Source organism: Bidens hawaiensis, unplaced genomic scaffold (genome assembly GCF_021521415.1).
Source record: "Bidens hawaiensis isolate Kalapana, Puna unplaced genomic scaffold, B.hawaiensis_p1.1 tig00419696_1, whole genome shotgun sequence".
NCBI lineage: Eukaryota > Viridiplantae > Streptophyta > Magnoliopsida > Asterales > Asteraceae > Bidens > Bidens hawaiensis.
In genome coordinates, this window is record NW_027504929.1 from 109,571 (window position 1) to 129,207 (window position 19,637).

General features: G+C 34.5%; 2 protein-coding genes across 2 annotated transcripts; one reads left to right on the forward strand and one right to left on the reverse strand.

The window, feature by feature from the left end:
• The first annotated feature begins 6,507 nt into the window (after positions 1 to 6,507).
• Positions 6,508 to 8,304, forward strand: LOC143609495 (protein RGF1 INDUCIBLE TRANSCRIPTION FACTOR 1-like). Its single transcript, XM_077084236.1, has 3 exons — positions 6,508 to 6,662; positions 7,064 to 7,282; positions 8,022 to 8,304. The coding sequence occupies exons 1-3, from the start codon at positions 6,582 to 6,584 to the stop codon at positions 8,220 to 8,222; spliced, it is 501 nt and encodes a 166-aa protein (XP_076940351.1). The 5' UTR covers positions 6,508 to 6,581; the 3' UTR covers positions 8,223 to 8,304.
• A 1,747-nt stretch (positions 8,305 to 10,051) lies between these two features.
• On the reverse strand, positions 10,052 to 14,873 carry LOC143609489 (DEAD-box ATP-dependent RNA helicase 38-like). The gene is made up of 8 exons (XM_077084233.1): positions 14,718 to 14,873; positions 13,964 to 14,257; positions 12,709 to 12,936; positions 12,153 to 12,218; positions 11,666 to 12,082; positions 11,483 to 11,594; positions 10,779 to 10,864; positions 10,052 to 10,114 (listed from the first exon to the last, which is right to left on the reverse strand). The coding sequence occupies exons 1-8, from the start codon at positions 14,871 to 14,873 to the stop codon at positions 10,052 to 10,054; spliced, it is 1,422 nt and encodes a 473-aa protein (XP_076940348.1).
• Positions 14,874 to 19,637: the final 4,764 nt, after the last annotated feature.

A 19,637-nucleotide genomic window follows, 5' to 3' on the forward strand; every position in this document is an offset into this window, starting at 1 on the left:
AAGGCGCCATCGCGACGTATGTCAGTAAGTGCCTGACGTGTTCGAAGGTTAAGGCTGAATACCAGAAACCATCAGGGTTGCTTCAACAGCCAGAAATTCCCATGTGGAAGTGGGAACAAATCTCTATGGACTTCATCACCAAACTGCCAAGGACACCTGGGGGTTACGACACGATCTGGGTTATTGTAGATCGGCTAACTAAATCAGCACACTTCCTGCCGATCAAGGAAACCGATAAGATGGAAAAGTTAGCCCGATTGTATATTCGAGAAGTAGTTTCAAAACATGGAGTCCCGGTGTCCATCATTTCTGATAGAGATAGTCGGTTCATCTCAAGATTTTGGAGATCGTTACAAGGGGCTTTAGGTACTCGTCTTGACATGAGTACGTCATATCATCCCCAAACAGATGGACAAAGCGAGCGAACAATCCAGACATTGGAAGATATGCTACGCGCGTGCGCAATCGATTTCGGAGGTAGATGGGATACTCATCTCCCATTGGTTGAATTTTCTTACAACAACAGTTATCACACAAGCCTCAAGGCTGCGCCTTTTGAAGCTTTGTATGGGCGCAAGTGTAGATCCCCACTGTGCTGGGCTGAAGTGGGTGACAAGCAAATGACTGGTCCAGAATTGATCCAAGAAACAACAGACAAGATTTTTCAGATACGGGATCGCCTTAAGACAGCGCGCGACAGACAGAAGAGCTACGCAGATGTGCGAAGGAAACCGTTGGAGTTTCAAGTAGGGGATAGAGTACTTTTGAAAGTTTCTCCATGGAAAGGAGTCCCCCGTTTCGGCAAGCGAGGAAAGTTGAATCCGCGCTACATTGGACCATTTGAGATCCTGGAAAGGATCGGTCCGATTGCTTATAAACTCCGTTTACCCGCCGAACTCAGTGGAGTTCATGATACGTTTCATGTGTCCAACCTCAAAAAGTGCTTATCTGACGAAACGTTGATTTTGCCGTTGGAAGAGATTCACATCGACAAACAGCTGCACTTCGTAGAAGAACCTATAGCAGTAACCGATTGGAAAGAACAAAAGTTACGCAGAAGCAGAATCAAGTTAGTAAAGGTTCAATGGAACTCGAGGCGTGGGCCTGAATTCACTTGGGAAAGAGAAGACCAGATGCGCATGAAATACCCACACCTCTTTCAGAACATGGCTTCTGTCAGCGACGTCTCCTAAATTTCGGGATGAAATTCGCTTAACAGGGGGAGAATGTGACACCCGGTAAATTCCCAATCCCTTAAACCAAGTAATCAACCTAAATATTAGGTAATTATGTTACATGCGCCTTGCGCGAGCGCGCCATATTAGTTCAGCGCGTGCATTTGTTATGTGCGCCCTGCGCGAGCGCGCTAAGTTAATCAGCGCGTGCATTTGTTGTGTGCGCCCTGCGCGAAAGCGCCGTGTTAAGAACCAGCGGGGGCATATGTTATATGCGCCATGCGCGAATGTTTTGGCTTTATGTTTTCATGTAACTTAACGTTATGTTGTCTAATGGGTTGACCATCCCGCATGATGCTAATGCGGGTGCATCCTAAATCATTTATGCACGTGCGGAAGGGAACTAACCTCCCCGCATGGCGGGAACATTGAGAGCTAGTTTGTCTGAAGCTCCAAGATGGAATTGACTTCAACATGACTGATCACTATGTTGAAATACCAAGACCACCTGGAGAATCTACAAATGAAACTCAATGTCCCTAACTGCGAGAAGGTTACGCACCTACCCGCAGCAAAGAAATGTCCTTCACGCAGAAAGCTATGCGCACAAAGTGATACGCACAGAACACTTAGTCTATTCTCCAGACGTAAGGAGATTACTCCCGCCCAAAAGGAAACAGTAGCGTGTTTCAGAGATTTTCCACATTTTACTGTACACTGACAAAAGTACCTGAAAAAGGCACACTGTAACATGAAAAGTCAACTGTCAGCCACCCTATTCTCACCAACCCCAGACCTGCATGTCCTGACCAAATCAAATCAAAATCTTTTATCCACTACTCCACTTTTAAATAAATAATAATAATTTCCATACTTTATCATCATTACACCTAGATATGAAAAGATTACAATCCCCTAAAGCAAGGGATTGTGTTCCCTTGAGTTTGCCTATAAATATGTAACCTAAATTATCACCCAAACACACTTCAAACTCCTCTCTTAAGAACTGCAAACTTGCACTAAACATCTCCCAAGCATCCGTTATTTTCAATTCCGTTCCAGTTACTAGGTAAGCCGAGATTATAAACTTGAGATCGACTTTCCAAACCTTATATTCTCCTATTTCTTATATACTTCTTGTTATTTAATCGTATTCTAGACCTTCAATTCAAAGGCCAACACCAAGAAAACCCGAATCTCGATTAATCCCTTAACAAGAACCACAGGTGAGTCTCACAGCCCCTATTTTCACTATTTTCACTGTTTTTAAACTGTTTTCGGGGCGAGGGACACGTGCTTAAATTACGACTTATCATGGTATACTTACAAGTTATGTAAATGATTGTGTTTAAATTATGTTTCATGATGAGCAATGCAAACGGTTATCTATGGTTTACGATGTATGTGCGCCAGAATTCGAGTAAGTGATCACTTTACCATTGGAACTCTAAGGGTAGGGACTGCTGGTTTGATCCACCCACTCGTAGGGGTCGCACCTCTTACACAGACGAGTGCCTAGCATGTCACGGGGCAGTACTATGGGATTGAGCCCGCTCGTAGAGGTCGCTCCTCTTACGCAGACGAGCGCCTTGTTTTCCGGCACAACGTCTGCGCGTAACCCGCGGGACGGTATTATTTGCTCGTAGTGGCAGCGCCACTTACACAGACGAGCACGGTTTTTCAGATGTGTCCGCGCGTAACCCGCGGGACGGTATTACTTATTTCGCTCGTAGTGGCAGCGCCACTTACACAGACGAGCACAGTTCCCAGAAATGTTCGCGCGTAACCCGCGGAACGATTTTATCAGAATGTGTTGATAGAACTATGTTTTACCAAGCATATGTTTTAATGATGCTATCAGAATTATGTTTCAGAATGATTTTTATCAAGATTATGATGCAATACGATTTATCAAGTTACTAAAACTTGTGAACTCACTCAGTTTATACTGATTCAAATGTTTTACGTGTCTTTCAGGAGATAACTAAGTAGCGCATGGAGTCACACTTAGAGCACCTCACGCTGAACATCTAAAACTAGCTTTTTGGAAGATTTTAGTTCTATCCCTTCGATGCGCGTGGTTGTTCTCGCCGCGCAAGGGATATGGCGTGGAAATCTTCAACAGTTTTTATACTTGGATGATTTTATGTAATTTTTAAACAATGTAATGTATTTGTATTAAACATTTCATGCGCCATGAAAATCTTATCTTGAATGTTTGCAATGGCCCGTGCTTAAGTATCAATCCCCACTCGCGCGTGCCCGGCTGTTTCCGCCGATCAGGGCCGGGTGTGACATGGTGGAGTGAGTCGAGTCCTCCTAATCGATATAACCCTGCCAGAAACAGAAAAAGCAGACTCCGAAGCTACCGTGGAAGCTTGGACCGTTAGTAAATCTTTGGCCATGGCGGCGAGGATCGGAAACTCATCCTCCTTACCTCTCCACCAAGCCAGCAAATCAAGACTTCTAAATTCATCCGGAGTCATGTGTTTCACAAAGTTGGTACCACCATACCTTCCAAGTTCACTGCTTGGGGTGTTTACCTTTTGACGTTTACCGGCGTCTTCCCAAATCATGTAGTACATCCCCATTTCAAGGTCGGTTTGGGATTGGGATTGGGCAACAGCTCTTAACGAGTCATGAATTTGGGAAGACGACCCGTATTTTGTAAGGTAAACATCATACATGTTTGACAAGGTGGTGTTGAAAGCATTCTTTAAAGTTTGGCTATAATAGGGGTTTTGATCGTCGTTTAACTCTAGCTCATCACAAATTTTTTCTATTAAAGCTTCAACACCACCAACATTGATGCAAGGGTTTAACGCAGCAGCACATGTCAAAACAGCGGGTAGTTCTTGAAAATATTTTCTAAATTTTTCTTTCATTTTTACACCCATATCAAAATAAGGTGCACCCCTACAATGAAGTTCACTCAACTTTGTGCACATGACAGCAATTTTTGGTAAAGCAATGGGGCTTGTTGGATAGTAAACCCCGGATAAACTAGTTGTGCAAGATTTAAAAATTTGAAGGACCTCCGTAACGATCTCAATTAATAACCAGTTTCTAGGATCGTACGGTGCACATTTACCCCTACTTGACAAAATTTGATGAAACGCAATTAATGATTCTTTTTGTTGGATGGCTTTCTCAAACATATCATAAGTCGAGTTCCATCTTGTTGGACAATCCCAATTTGGCCCTAACCATTGACAATTAGCTTCTACACAAAATTTTTTGTATCTTGAAAATGTTTTATTGTTGCTAAAAACATCTCGTAACATTCTTTTAAAATTGTTTCTTTGCGTTTCGATCACGTTTAACCCATCTTGCACGGCCAAGTTGATAATATGTTCAATGCATCGGCTATGAAAAAACGCTCCATCACAAATAGGTTTATACTTTAATTTTAAATGGCCAACCGCGGCCGTATTGTTGGACGCGTTATCAAACGAAATTGAAAAGATTTTATGTTCAATCTTGTATTGTCGAATGACTTTATCCAAGAGTTTAAAAATATTTCTACCCGTGTGCGGGTAATCAAACAATTGAAACGCAACGGTTCGTTTCATCATTTGCCACGACTCGGGGTCAACCCAATGAGCCGTCACACAAATGTATGAGTCGGGCGAACCATTAGGTACCGACCACACATCCGTTGTTAAGTTTACACCAGTTTGTAAGTTTGAAAAGTATGAAATTAGTTCGGATTTAGCGTTTTTCCATGCTTTAAGACAATCTCTTCTAAGGGTCGAACGACTTACGTGTTGGTAGCGTGGTTGAACATACTTTTGCATCATCTCCGTGAATTGAGGGTTGTCGAAGTGGTTGAAAGGAAGTGTTTGTTGAATCACAAAGTTTGAAAACTTTTGACGTACCACTTCAAGGTCGTACGTAAACACCGTTTCTTGATTCGTCATCTCCGGCTGCGAACTACTTCCCGATTCGTCCTTCAAGGCCTTGCAAAAGGGCCTTTGTACATGCGCTTTTAAAGTGGAGTTTGCATCTTTGCCATAAAACTTCAAACAATGTTTGCATCGAGCTTTTTGGCTACCGTTAGACATTTCGCATAGGTCGAAATGTTGCCAAACATCTTGGTTTCGTTTCGTGGGGATGACCCGAACGACCGTTTCTCCCGTGTTCGAGGCACCCATGTTGACGGATGAAGCAGCACTTTGGGATGCCATGATAATCGACTACGAAATAAGAGCGTATGGAGTGGTAATGTGGTATAATTGAGCGTGAGATAACAAAATAATCGCGTATGAAATAAACGTTTAGAGCGTTTGGAGTCGTATAATCGAGTGTGATCTAACCAATACCCAACCTAAACTATATATAGATGTTTGTGGGGGTAAAATGGTAAAAAAAAAAAACGGTCAAAAAAAAAAACGGCCATATAGCCGTTACAACGTTCAAAAACCGGTTTTTAACCGGTTAACCGGTTATGGAAAAACCGGTTAACCGGTTTTTCCATAACCGGTTATTAAAAAAAACCGGTTTTTTTAATAACCGGTTCGTTAACCGGTTTTGGCTCTAAAACGTGTAACCGAAATACGAACCGGCGGTTTGTAAACCGGTCAAACCGGTTTTTAAAAAACCGGTTTTCTTAAAAACCGGTTTCCGGTTTAAACCGGCAAACCGGTTCCCGGACCGGTTTTTTTGACCATCTCTAGGTAAGGGTATGGGATTATTATATTTTATAATTGTTAATATATCCTTTTTTTAACATGACAAGTTAAATAATTAATAATTTCCTAACCAAATACTTTTAACATGACAAGTTAAATGAGAAATTTCTTAACGTATGATAAAGACTAAAAAACATAATACTTTCTCAAAAGTGATGACTAATTAAAGGTGTAATATCAAAAAGAAAGAAGCAAGTCCGTATGGAACTTTGCATACCTTTTTGGCTCTTTACAAAAATCTTAGGGATCAAACATGTAAATGATGAAAGAATTAGTGACCAACCATATATTTTCTTATTATATTAATATCAAAACTTAAAAAGGGGCCATTAGCACTTTTAAATTTCAATATTAATAGAAAAAGGTGCCTTTCATTTGTCCATTTACATGCTTTGTTTCGTACTTTCATTGATGACTTCAAACTTACAACTTGTTTACTCTCTTTCTCTCTCTTAACAAAATCTTCCAAATCTGAGCAATCTTCCCTTTTCCAATCTTCCAAATTATCACCAATTTCATGATGGTAAATATGTTTTATATTTTTGTTAATGATCAATGACATTCATATATGTATGTTAATTCATTTAACATGAATGTATATGTATGATAATAACAGCAGCATGTTATGCCGCCATCGTGGCTGGAGAAGCTGCTATTAACGGAGTTTTTTCGTGCGTGCCGGACACACGGCGACGCCGCTAGAAGTGAATGTAACATGTACTGCTTAGATTGCAATGATGGAGCATTTTGCTTATATTGTAAATCTTCTAAACATAAAGAACATCACGTCATTCAGGTTAGTGTGTGTGTCATGGTGTTTTTTTACATACATTCTGAAAAGCTTATATTATTTTGTGTTTTACCTGCATTACAAAATGTAGGGTGGGGGTGTGCACGGTTGTTCCGTTCGGTTATTAGCTTCAACCAAAACTGAAATCATTGGTTAATCTATTTTATTAACCAATCGGCTTTTGTCTAATCAGTTTGGTATGTTCAGTTAGCTTGTCGGTTCGGTACATAACCAAAACAAACTTGGACTAATTTTTTTTTCTTAGGAAAATAAATGAAATGATGGTAAAAATACATGAATTGGAGATATAAATATATAAAATGGTGGCATAAAAGCGAGAAATATATATAAAAAAATATGAACGGTTTGGTTTTGGTTAACGGTTCGTTTATTGCTCATCCTTGCAGATAAGGAGATCTTCATATCATGATGTTGTGAGAGTTTCAGAGATAGAGAAGGTGTTGAACATTGATGGTGTTCAAACATATGTTATAAACAGTGCAAAGGTTTTGTTTTTAAACAAGCGACCACAGCCTAAATTATCAGGAAAAACAGGTTCTAAAATATGTCAAGTTTGTGGAAGGAGCCTTTTGGATATGTTTCTTTTTTGTTCACTTGGTTGTAAGGTTAGTATTAGTTAATTAATTATTCTCCCACTTTTATAATTTTTGAGTTTTAATGATACAAGATTCAAACTCGAAAAAGGAATTATTGTTATTATTATTATTATTATTATTAATAAGTTTGTTAGTTTAATCTTAATTGCCTTTGCTTCACATTGTTAGACAACACAACTCAGAATGTGAATTGGCATTCACTAATTTGCTCATTACTTCATCATGCAAATTCATATTAATTAAAAGCCAAGTAGCCAACCCATTGTCTACCAATAATCATACATGCATTGTTACTTATTTAATTAATGCTAAATGTTTTAGTTTCCTGCTGATTAATCATCCTCTTGATTAAAATTTGATACATATGCTATGTGACATTTTTTTTATTTCATAAATTATTTGTTATCAAGTGACTTTAAATTAAAATACCTAACTTTTCTAGCATTTATATTACATTTCCTTTACAACAAATATCATTTTCTAGGTTGTTTAAAAAATTTTCAACCCGAGAAATATTGTTTTTGATTCATGAAGCTTTATTTATTTTATAGTAAAAGTTATTTTGTCACATTTATTATTGTAAAAAATCATTATACATTGCAATTTTCATGGTTCTAGGCTTCTAGATACATGTTTGTTGTTCATTAGGTATATGATTTGGTTTCTCTCTATATTTTTTTAATATAAAAAATGATGGTTATATAAATTTGTTGATATTGACAACTTGGAGTTGAACTTATTTGTATAGCTTGTTGGGATAAAGAGAAATGAAAATGCAAGGTTTATATTAGAAAGGAAATCATCAACCACAAGAGGAATGTCATCATCAAGAACAAGAAGAATAGGGATAATGTTGGATGATGATGATGAAGAAGAACATCACCACATTTACACCCACACTCCTTCCACTAGAAGAAGAAAGGGGATTCCTCATAGGGCACCCAACTAAGTACAAATGAAGTAAATGACCTAAATGCCCCTCATAAGCACATAATCACATCCCCTTTTCTATCCCTTCACACACTCATCACCATTGAGTCATTGACCATGCCTCACCATACCCTTCTCATGCCTTTCCAACCCCACCACAGAAAAGAGCCATGTATTCTTAATCTTTATTTATTGTATTATGTGTCTTGGGTTGAAGGGTTACATGGTGTAAATGTAAAACTTGTTTTTGACATATGAATGTTTTTAATTTATGCGTACATGGTGTTTTTGACACTTTAAAATAAGACTCATTTTTGCAACATTGGTTATTAATTACATTTCTTTTGTGATGTAAAAGGAATCACGCGTTTGCGATTCGTGCTAGAATATGAACAAAAGAGTTGGTATCAAAAATTTTTTTTTTGAGAAAAAATGGAATTTACCTAGAATAACTGTTTAAATATGAAGGATTAATTGATTGGTGAACTATCAATAATACAAATAACAATTATCCAAAGAGTGTTTCATGTTTCATTGTTTTGTAATATTATTATACTAGCTTTTGAACCCGTGTATTACACGGATTTTATCAAATAATAAAGATAAATAAAGTCTGTTATTTTTGTTATGATTCTTAAAATACTTGTGAATTAATTTAATGTAGACTTTATGGAAAAATAAACAGGGTTAACAAAAAGTATTAAAATAGCATGATTTTGGAAATATCAGGTGTTGATTTGCAATAAATTTTAAAAAAATGTACTAATGTTGTGTAGTTAATTAAACCTTAGGGTATGAAAATGACACTTGATTCAATAATGAATATAATCCATACTATGTTATAACCCATTTGACAAAATGGTTTTGACCCATGACCCCTGAATAGCTAGAATGAATGAGATGAGAGATAAGGAATTAGGTGAAATATGGGTTTGACACCTAAGCTTCAACATTTTCTTTTATTAGTATTGTAAGATGTAAGATAAGATAAGATATAAGATTGTTGATTTAAAAAAGAAAAGCCAATAAAGTTTGTAGTTTCTTTCCATTAGCCGCAAGCCCGCAACCCCCATGGCCTTTTACATTCATAAAGGAACACTCCTTTGATTATTTTATTATATACATAATTTGATTAATATTATATTAAAAAAATATAAAAGCTGGCCATTTGTATGATGGCCCCTTGGTACAATTGGCTTCATCTTGTGCTCATTTCTTTTTCCTTAAAATCCCCTTAATATTCTATTAGAATTTAACTATATTTAATACATTAGTTATATATTATACTAAATTATTGTTTATCTAAATATTTGAACATTGATTTAATGTTTTTTCTAACTTTCCAGGTCATTGTCACTTAACCATGAGGGCTCTAACTAATTTTCTATAAAAAACACGTAACTAATAACAAAATTATCATTTAATCTTATATATATTATATGAAAAAATGAGTGATTTTTCTATTTGTGTATCTCAAAGGTGGAGATTATTAAGTATTGAGGTTAAAACTTAAGTAGTCAACAATAGTCAACTGCAATAAGTCAACAAAAGCCAACCAGTGGAGGTAAGCCAACAGTCATGTTGGTTAAGTTCATGTGCAGTTGAGTTTTATTCTACAAATGACAAGAGGGTGTATGAAAAAACAACCCCTTTCATAACCACGAGTCGACGAAAACAATACACACCATTGACAGAAAATTTTGCCAGCGAAAAATGTTATATGGTCATAAACAAAACTGATTTCGCAACCAATTCATACAAAATCCATATCACACATCCAAAAAGAAACAGTTTACTTAAATTTAAGCCGCCAAAAAACAGTTTAACTTAAGCACCGACATGAAAACTTTACACCAAACCAGCTTTCTTCAGTGCGTCCATGAAGTCTTCGTCACTTGTCCATGATGGCACCTACAAGATTTGTACATTAGAAATAAAATATATTAATTATGAAGTATGTGCAAATTCACCATTAATGATTATTTGATATGAAAACTCGTTTATTCCCTTAAACCCTCCTTCAAATTCATGACAAATTATTAACAATTTATAAATTAGTAAAAAGCAAACCGAACATTCAATGACTTACTAGGTAAGAAGTTTGTTTGTTTATTAAATTAATGAGCCAAATATACTTCTTGTTCGGTTCGTTTAGTTAAATGGATGAGCATGAACAGGCTTCATGTTTTACTTACATAAAAACGAATATTATGGATACTTTAAATTTAATATTTCTTTTTATGATGACTATTTCCATGTATGCTCGTTCATCTATTAAATGAACATGAACACTTTAAATTTAATATTTCTTTCTTAACAAACAAGCACGAACAAGGAAATCCGTTAGCTTAAGTGTTCATGTTTGTCCGTTTGTTCAGCTAGAGTGTTAAAACTCAAATTAATAAGCATGCTCGATCAATCCCTCGTTTGTGTTCGTCTAATTCATTTTAAGCTCTAGTCGTTATTACCATGGCAAGACCTCGTATAAATAGATGGCGAAATCCTTAGAACTAATATCATTTTCATATTAAGTGAAACATATTTATGACAATAGACCGACCGTAAGAATCTTTACCTCGGTAGCATAATGTTTAAAGTGTGTCTCAATCTTTTCCATTATCATGTTCTCCCTTTCACCACATAGCAAATTGAATACTGCACCTGTGACATTGTTAAAAGTTTGTTAGGATACCATCCAGTGAATCCAATTCTAAATTGGTTACCCCCAAAAAATGCAACACTTTGTTGATGTTTCAATAAATTTACATTTTTGCCCATTGGTAAACCAATGCCTAAGTTTCATTCAATTCTCCTTGTTGAGGGGCATTATAGACATTTAACTAGTAGTTGAGCAGTTTTGTTAACACTAGCCCAGTCCAAAGTTGCATATTTAGGTCATATAAATTATTAGTTAATTACATGTATGGTCCTTGCGGGTTTCACATATTGCTTATTTAGTCCCCATTTTTAGAAAACTACATATTTGTTACTATCGTTCACTCAAAAGTAACATGGATGGTCCTTGAAGTGGACGGACTCTGTTATTTTTTAAAAAAAATGACCAAAATGTCCTTTATGACTAAAAAAACTAAAACTAAAAAGGCTCGATTTTACAACAAGAGCGGCGACATTTGAAGAGTGAGCATGGGCCTGCACAACTAATTTAATATATTATATTACCTTTTACTTTCTAAGGACAAATCACATGTATCATTCGTGTAATTAAATATTGGGAAAATATTAGCAAAAGCCAGAAAAAAAATCAAGGAAAAGCCTTACCCTTGCGACCATAACGTCCTGCTCTACCTACGCGGTGCAAGTATGATGCATTGTCGGGCTCTGTAGGATTTTCATGTATAACTGGGAGATCATAGTTAACCACCAGATTAATCTGAAAAGAAGTGAAAATAATAATTAGATTAAAAGAAAAAACCCTAAGAACAGGAAATCAATGATACAAACCTTAGAATCATCAAACCCACGATTAAGAAGATCGGTTGATATTAGAACTTTAGTCAACCCGTCTTTAAATTCTTTTATTATCGTATCTCTGTCTTTTTGTGAAAACCCACCATGAATTGTTGTAACTCCAAACCCATAATCAACAAGTGCTTTATGTAACATGCCCGCGCTTCTTCTTGTATGGACAAATATAATCGCTTTCACAACTTTATCAGCTAGGTCCATTATTTTATCCTTGACTACCATAACCTTTGAGAGCTCGTCGGGTACATGCACTTTATATTGCTTGACACATTCCAACGGCTGTTCTTCTTTCTTAACGAACAACTTGTTGTATTCGCGTACAAAAAGGTCTTCCACAATTTTTGATACAAAAGCTTTCACAGCGTCATCGAATGTAGCAGAAAACAGTAGAACCTGTATATTGTTTTTGTTAATATCAGAGACAACGTAACTAACATAAGTATTTATTGTAATGACAACACACCTGGCAATTGGGACTCCACTTGACAATCTCCTTCATTATCCTCACGGAATCTTCTTTAAATCCGCTCTGAACCAAAATAAAGTAGATATGTTTCAACAAAGTGGTCATTTCACATGTGAAAGAAATGTAAGTTTAACATTGATGAGGTAATATATATACTGCACAAACCACTTTTAGATATTTAGTTGCAGTATAAATGACTGCACTTTTAGTAAGTTACTTATTAAGTGGTGATATACAACTAAGATCTCATAAGAGTTAGCGAATATATACTAATAAAGCGTTCTCATGTCCATATCTAACAAACAATAAGATGATCCTATGTAAGAAATCTTTTCTAACTTCAATTTGACCAAATTCTACATTAATAAGATGCTCATATGTAACGAATAACAATAGGTTCACAGCGTAACAGATGCATCAGAAAAGCCATTTAACATAAATGTGTAAATCTAGAGCCAATTCTTTTCCTATCTCATATGTCTACAAACAAGCAAACATAATATGCTGCATCGTTCCCTTACTAGAATATAAACAGAACTATATAATATATTACCTCTGCGAGCATATGATCTGCCTCATCAAACACAAGGATCTTCATACTAAATGTACCCAGCTTCTTGGCCGCTATCCATTTATTAATAGTACCCGGTGTCCCGATAACGACTTGTGCTGTCACTGGTGGTCTCTTGGAGATTGGAATATAATTAGCTTTATCAACAGAAAGAGACAACTCTGATGTTATCCCAGTAAACTTTCCCATCTTAAATAGCACTTCCATATTCTGCACCATCATTAAGATATTATTAATTCAAAAGGTATCTCACATAAACAAGTATTGAATCATTTACAAGAAAGCATGCCCACATAAATCCAATAAACTAATGGGCTTATAATTGGCCCAATACAAGTTTTTAAACACAACAAAACAAGACCAAAAATTATACATTGATGAGGTAATATTAATGCTGCACAACTCAAAAGTGCAACTTGAATACCCACATAAATCCAATAAACCGAGCTCGAGCTCGAGTAGGCTTATTTAATTTACTAGAGCTCTAACTCGAGCTCGGCTTTCTTAAGATCGAGATTCTAAGATTCTAGCTCGGATCATGAGTAGTTTTTCAAGATCAAGATCAGTTTGTTAAATATTAACTAATTATATAGATTGATAACTATTTTATATATAAGAAGATATTAGATATTTAGTTATTTTTATCTTAATTTTAAATACATAATAATGAGTATTATATAATTTGATATCGAATAAGATTATATACATAATAGACTCATTTAGGCTTGTAAGCTAGCTCGGGCTCATGCTCGTTTATTAAACAAGCTTATTTTTAGGCGTGAGCTCGAGCTCGAGCTTTTAGCTATATGACCCAGGAGATCACTGAAACCAACATTCAATTGAGAACAAAATAACAAGAACAAGGGATCAATCCTAAAGAATTTAGATATTTAACAACCGACTTTACAACTTGTTTACAATCTGATACAACGATTGACGATGGCACCTATTCCTATATACCTGCCAACAGGAAGTTACGCGATAATCTCCAACTCCTACTATGACCCCTTAACTCTTTTACATGATATACAAGACACTAAAACATACTATTAACTAATTACAATTCTGACAGTAATTAACTTTGTAACAAACTTGATCACACAATTTAGGCCAACATTAGCTAGCTGATCTCGTGTAAGCGGCTCGTTTACGCCCCTAAGCCCCTAACACGACTCTTTGGTTAGTTCCCAATATGCTTGATATAAAAACCACCAAACAAATTCAAAGTCTAAATTACCTGAATAGCCAATTCTCTTGTTGGACATATGCATAGAGCCTGAGGAGCACATAGCTGCGGATCAACGCGGCTCAACATACCGAGCACAAAGCACGTTGTCTTTCCAGATCCATTACGTGCCTGAGCGATCAAACTCTTGTATGGTGGAGTCAATATCATCGGTAAACTTATTGACTGGATCTTACTCGGCCTCTCGAACCCCATCTCCACATATAATCCTTTGAGTAACTCTCGAGAAAGATTCAAATCTTCAAATTTTATAGCAGATGTATAAGGCGTGTCTCCAGATGTGACCTAAAAACAATTTCGAAAAACAGCGTCAGCTAGCTATACACACACCATCTGACATTCAATCGTACACCGTTTCAAATGGGCGGATATGACCGGTTTGACCAAAAATTTTCAAAGTTTATTTCAATAGTTCGGTCGCTTATACACACCGTCTGACATCTAATCCCACGGGCCGTCTGGATAACCAATAATTTTCACAGTTTGATTACAAATTAGCCAAATATTCAGGATGGAACAGGTTCGGTTCGGTCAACAAAAAGTCAAACTGGTTTATGATTGGTTTCGATTCGGGTTAAATGAGTTCGGTTTTGGGTGGAAAGAATCCGTATAATACTGTTCGGGTATGATTGTTCTACCTCTTCCGTCGTCTATATCAAAACCCTATAATATATATATAACTATTTAAAATAAAACCTAATTAGAATATTCTTCGTGCGCATGCATGGGGTTAATATATACTTACAGTTTGAATGCTTGAATCCTCTAGATCATCAACAGTAACTGACGACGACTCGCCTATGATGAGCGAGTCTAGACTAACTTCATCCACGGCAGATGACGTAGACGCTGCCGCAGACTCCTCAGGTTTACATTCGGAATCGACATTATTGTTGGCCATGGTGTACGTGGTCAATCGAAGAGGAAAGCTTTTTAATTTACATTCATGGTGTTGGTGTATTTATAATGCAACCATGTACGCTTAGGATTTAAGCTACTGTTTTCACTTTTAATTATATATACTAGTCAATTTAACTTACAAACTTAAGTTTAAGTTGTGACACGGTATTATATATTTCACTACAAATACTAAAAATAATGTAACCGATTGGTATCCTTTGATAAAATTATGTGAAGTGCAAGTTTAAAACTTAATTGATCGAAAATATAAAAACAAATCTAATTAATACATGCATAAGAGCTATATGAAATAATGTTTAGAATATAGTGTCAAAATGTTTAGAATATAGTGTCAAAACTAATTAAATAAAAATTACCAAGTATAAAGTTATGAAAACGTTAAAAGTTATGTGTGTTACAAAAAAAAAAAAAAAGTTTTCTTGACCAAAAACAATAAACATGAATACGGATAGAGGTTTTGATAATATCAACACCATTACCGATAATTTTCAGTCGATATTAGTTCGGTTCATCACGGTACTCGATATAGTTTATATAATAACTGGGTTTATATGAACTCTGATCTACAGGAGCGGCACAATGGGACATGCCTTAAGTAGAGGCGCACAAACCGATTCAGGTTATAGCAACTTCGGTTTGATAAACAAAAAATCAAAAGCGGTTTATGATCGGTTCAGTTCGGGTTGAAACTGGTTTATGATTGGTTTTAGACACGGGCCTTTGTAATAGGAGGGACCTAACCAAATAAAGCAAATATTGTTCAAACCTAATGGGCTAATACTTAATACAATGGGCTAATACACTTATATGCAACAAAGGGAGGGGGGGGGGGATATGGCCAGATTTGCCACTGCCATGTAAGTGAAAACGGCGCACACAAAAAAACGTGTAATGGTTTCATTCCACCACATTAAACAAAAAAAAATGGTGATTGGTGGAAAGCGGGATTTAAGACTGCACAAGTAGGCAACGATGTCACATGGGGAATGCCTAGAGGATCAATGCCATTTTTACAGATGTGTAGCGCCATGGTGTGTTATTTGTGGTTAGAGGCGGCTTCCTGGGGAGGGGGGACAGCTCCCGGCCCGATCACCTGGTTGGCCCAATATTTTTTTTTAATTGAAAGGCATGTATTCTTAATGCTTATATTCAATTATCCAATTCATTTAAACCCACTTTATAAAAAAGAATTTGCACAACCCATACCATGCCCCGTAAATCAATTCAAAATTTAATTGTGTAGACCAATGAAAAAATCTTTTACTTAATGCTTAATTTTTTTCTCGCGTGTGACCCAAACTTTTTCTCACGATTTTCAGTGACAATCTTATTTGTAATGACATGTAGACAGACAAATGCCCCCTCGCACCTACCATTAGGGATGAGCGTTTTCGGTACCGGTATCGAAGTCGGTACCGATTTGGTACCGTCGGTACCAAATCGGTACCAAAGTTTTGAGTTTCGGGACCGGTACGGTATCGGTATTTTCCGAATTTTTACCTTCAATACCGGTATCGTACCGGTACCGAACCGAATATTTCGGTACCGGTACCAAGAATTTATGATTTTCGAGACCAGGATTTTCGATACCAGTACCGACACGGTACCGATCTCATCCCTACCTACCATACACCATTTAAACCCATTTAAGAGTTGGAACCCACTTACCCACATAGAATAGATGTTTGCCCATGAAGAGTTTTTGGTTATGAAAGTTTTTAACTAACTAGTTACTTTACAAATATTAGTTAGCCTTATATAGGTTTACTGAGTTTAATCTTATATAATACTTAACCTCAAAAGCTCTTAGCTTAACAATGTTTCTAACAACCTCCATCATCATTAAATATCTCTAAATGAATATAAAAGCTTACTAAAAAACCTAATTTGATTAGTTTTAGACTTTAGATTAGGTCTAGTCTTACTAATATATTAAATCAAAATCATGTGTTCACATGGCATTCATCTAGATTGTCCATATAGGATGTCACATAATCAATTGCCTTTTATATTTTATCCATCTCATTAATATTTAAATTAAATTCTAAATTCACAAAACATTATTGAAATCAAATCAATTCTTAACTCGAGACTTTATATCATTATTTAATTATCTTCTTATATTTGGAAACACCTAAATGTAACTTATAAATGATTCATATATATATATATATGTGCGTGTGTGTGTGTGTTGAAATCTTGAATTAGTCTATATTCTATAACAAATTATCATCTACCTATTCTAATAAAGTAAAATAAATGTGGACACTTGTCATGTTCTGGTTAATTCTTACAATTTTTTCCCTCCAAAACTAATTTATCTTAATAAATGTAATAAATCAATAATTATTCACTTTTCTTTTACACTATATTTATATAATATCTATATATTTTTATAAATATAAATATTAACATATTATTTTACTATATATTTCAAAATACTTGGTGAATTTCAAAAATTAACAACAAATCATGTTTCTCAAATGAAAATTGTTTCGGGTTTTTTTATGGAACTTAAATTTGATATTATTGGTCAAAAGTTGGTAAATAGATTATTTGGTACAAATTAACTACATTTAGGTCAAAATTTGTTACGGGTCAAAAATAAAAATTTGAGTATTTTTAAAAGTTTGAGAATACAAAATAGATTTATCGTCAAATTTGTTATGGGTTTAAAGTGTTGACTTTAAAATGTCAAAAGTATGAAAGTTAGAATTTTAAACAGGATTCGGGTTTCAAATTTATTTTTAAGGGGGGGCATTTTTTAAAATAATCAAAAGGTTCGGGATTTGACAAACTGACTATTTTTCCCTCAACTATTAAAATGTAAGAAAATACTACGAAGACTTTCGACATACCACCCCCATGCTTATTAATGCTTCTAACTTTTATCAATTTTGAAATATTTATGTTAACATTAATTTTTCCTTCAATGGTGATCAGAACGTTATATGGGAAGCATGTCATGGAAAACTATGCTCAAATGAAACAAAATATTCACAAAATTGGATGGGTTAACATCTTATTTTTTATGTTGTCATTATGATAAATTCGAGAGGTCCTCTGAAACTTATCAAAATCTTTTTCATGGTATAGCATAGAAAAACATAGCTTTTGAAGAACATCCATTGTTACGATTTAATGTTCTACTTTCCTTTAATGAGTGGTAAATTGATAAATATATCAATAAAGGTAACGCTTATTTTGTATTTAGACTGAGTGGTTAGAACTACTATCGTATGAGAAGCTTTATTTCCGAAATTGGTTCATAACCTTGTCTTTCAATTATACATATATGGCACCGAAAATTAATTTTTCAATAGAAAGAAATATTCTGGGGTACGTTTTTGCACGAGCATTTTTTTATTAAGTTCATTTAAAAAAATAATTTTGTGATATAAATAAAATCAATTTATGTACACATTTTATAGATACAAGCATAGATGTAATACATTTTTTTCATATACGCTATGTAATTATTTGTTGTACTTATAATTTTATCATTTGAATTATCATGTGTGTGACACGGGCTCTAAAACTAGTTTTTATATATAATTACAAAAATAACTAAATTATTATACTTATAAATCAAATTAACATAATTGTAAAACAAATAATGGTTGATAAAATAAAAATACATTTTTGCAAAGTCCTTAACTTATGCATATTACTCATAAATTAAAACTGTTGACTCTTATTTTTCCTTAATTTATGCTTATTAGTCTTAAAATCAATTATGTTTCAAATAATTTCTATGTTTACCAAGTTTAACAAAAATAAACTGCTAATTACATCACTATATAAGATTACACGATCAGAACACATTCTTCATCAATTCCATCATTTCTATCGATGTCAGAAGCTACTATGTGCAAGTACGTAAGTTCTTCAGCTATTTTTTCAAGCATTTAATGATTAGTTATTCAATATGAAATACCATTAATTCTTATAGTAACCGTTTCATCATTTTAACAGGTAAATGGAGAATCAAAAACATCACAATGCTTAATGAAATGGACATACTTTGAATCACACCAAGTTGAAGAAATTTGAAAATTAATGATCTAAATAAAATGGTTATTATGACAACTTAGTGTAACGTTAATCTTTTAACCCCTAATATTAAAAGTCTAAATAAAATGGTTATTATGACTTTAAAATTGTAACCCCTAAACTTTAAACGTTTAATAAATGGAAATTATTTAGTAGTTAAATGGTTATTGTGAGTTTAAACTCTTAACCACAAGTTCACATGTTTAATATTTTGATAACTTTTTTTATTTTCCTTTAATGTTTTTTGTTAAATAATGTTTGAAAATTATTTATATAAATTTGAAATTATATAGTGTTAGGGCAAGTTTGGTTCATGTATTTTATGGGAATTGGAAATGGAATTGATAAACATTCCATCTATAATTGTGTTTGATTGGTAAGTGAAAGTATTTAAATGAGAAATCTTTTCTTCAATTAAAGGAATTCACTTTCCTTCCAATATGTAATGGAATTATAAACATTCCACTGGAATATGATATAAATGTTTTTATTTATAAAGTAAATCAAACATGAAGGTTTGGTTTGCAACTTAAAATTAATAGTGTATAAATAATTAAATATATCAAAAACTTATTAAAAACTTATAAATATAAACTATTATATAAAATAACTAAATTTACGTATTACATATAATATTTTTTTTCTTTATTATATTTTATATCGTGTGTAATACATATCATGTATAATACGA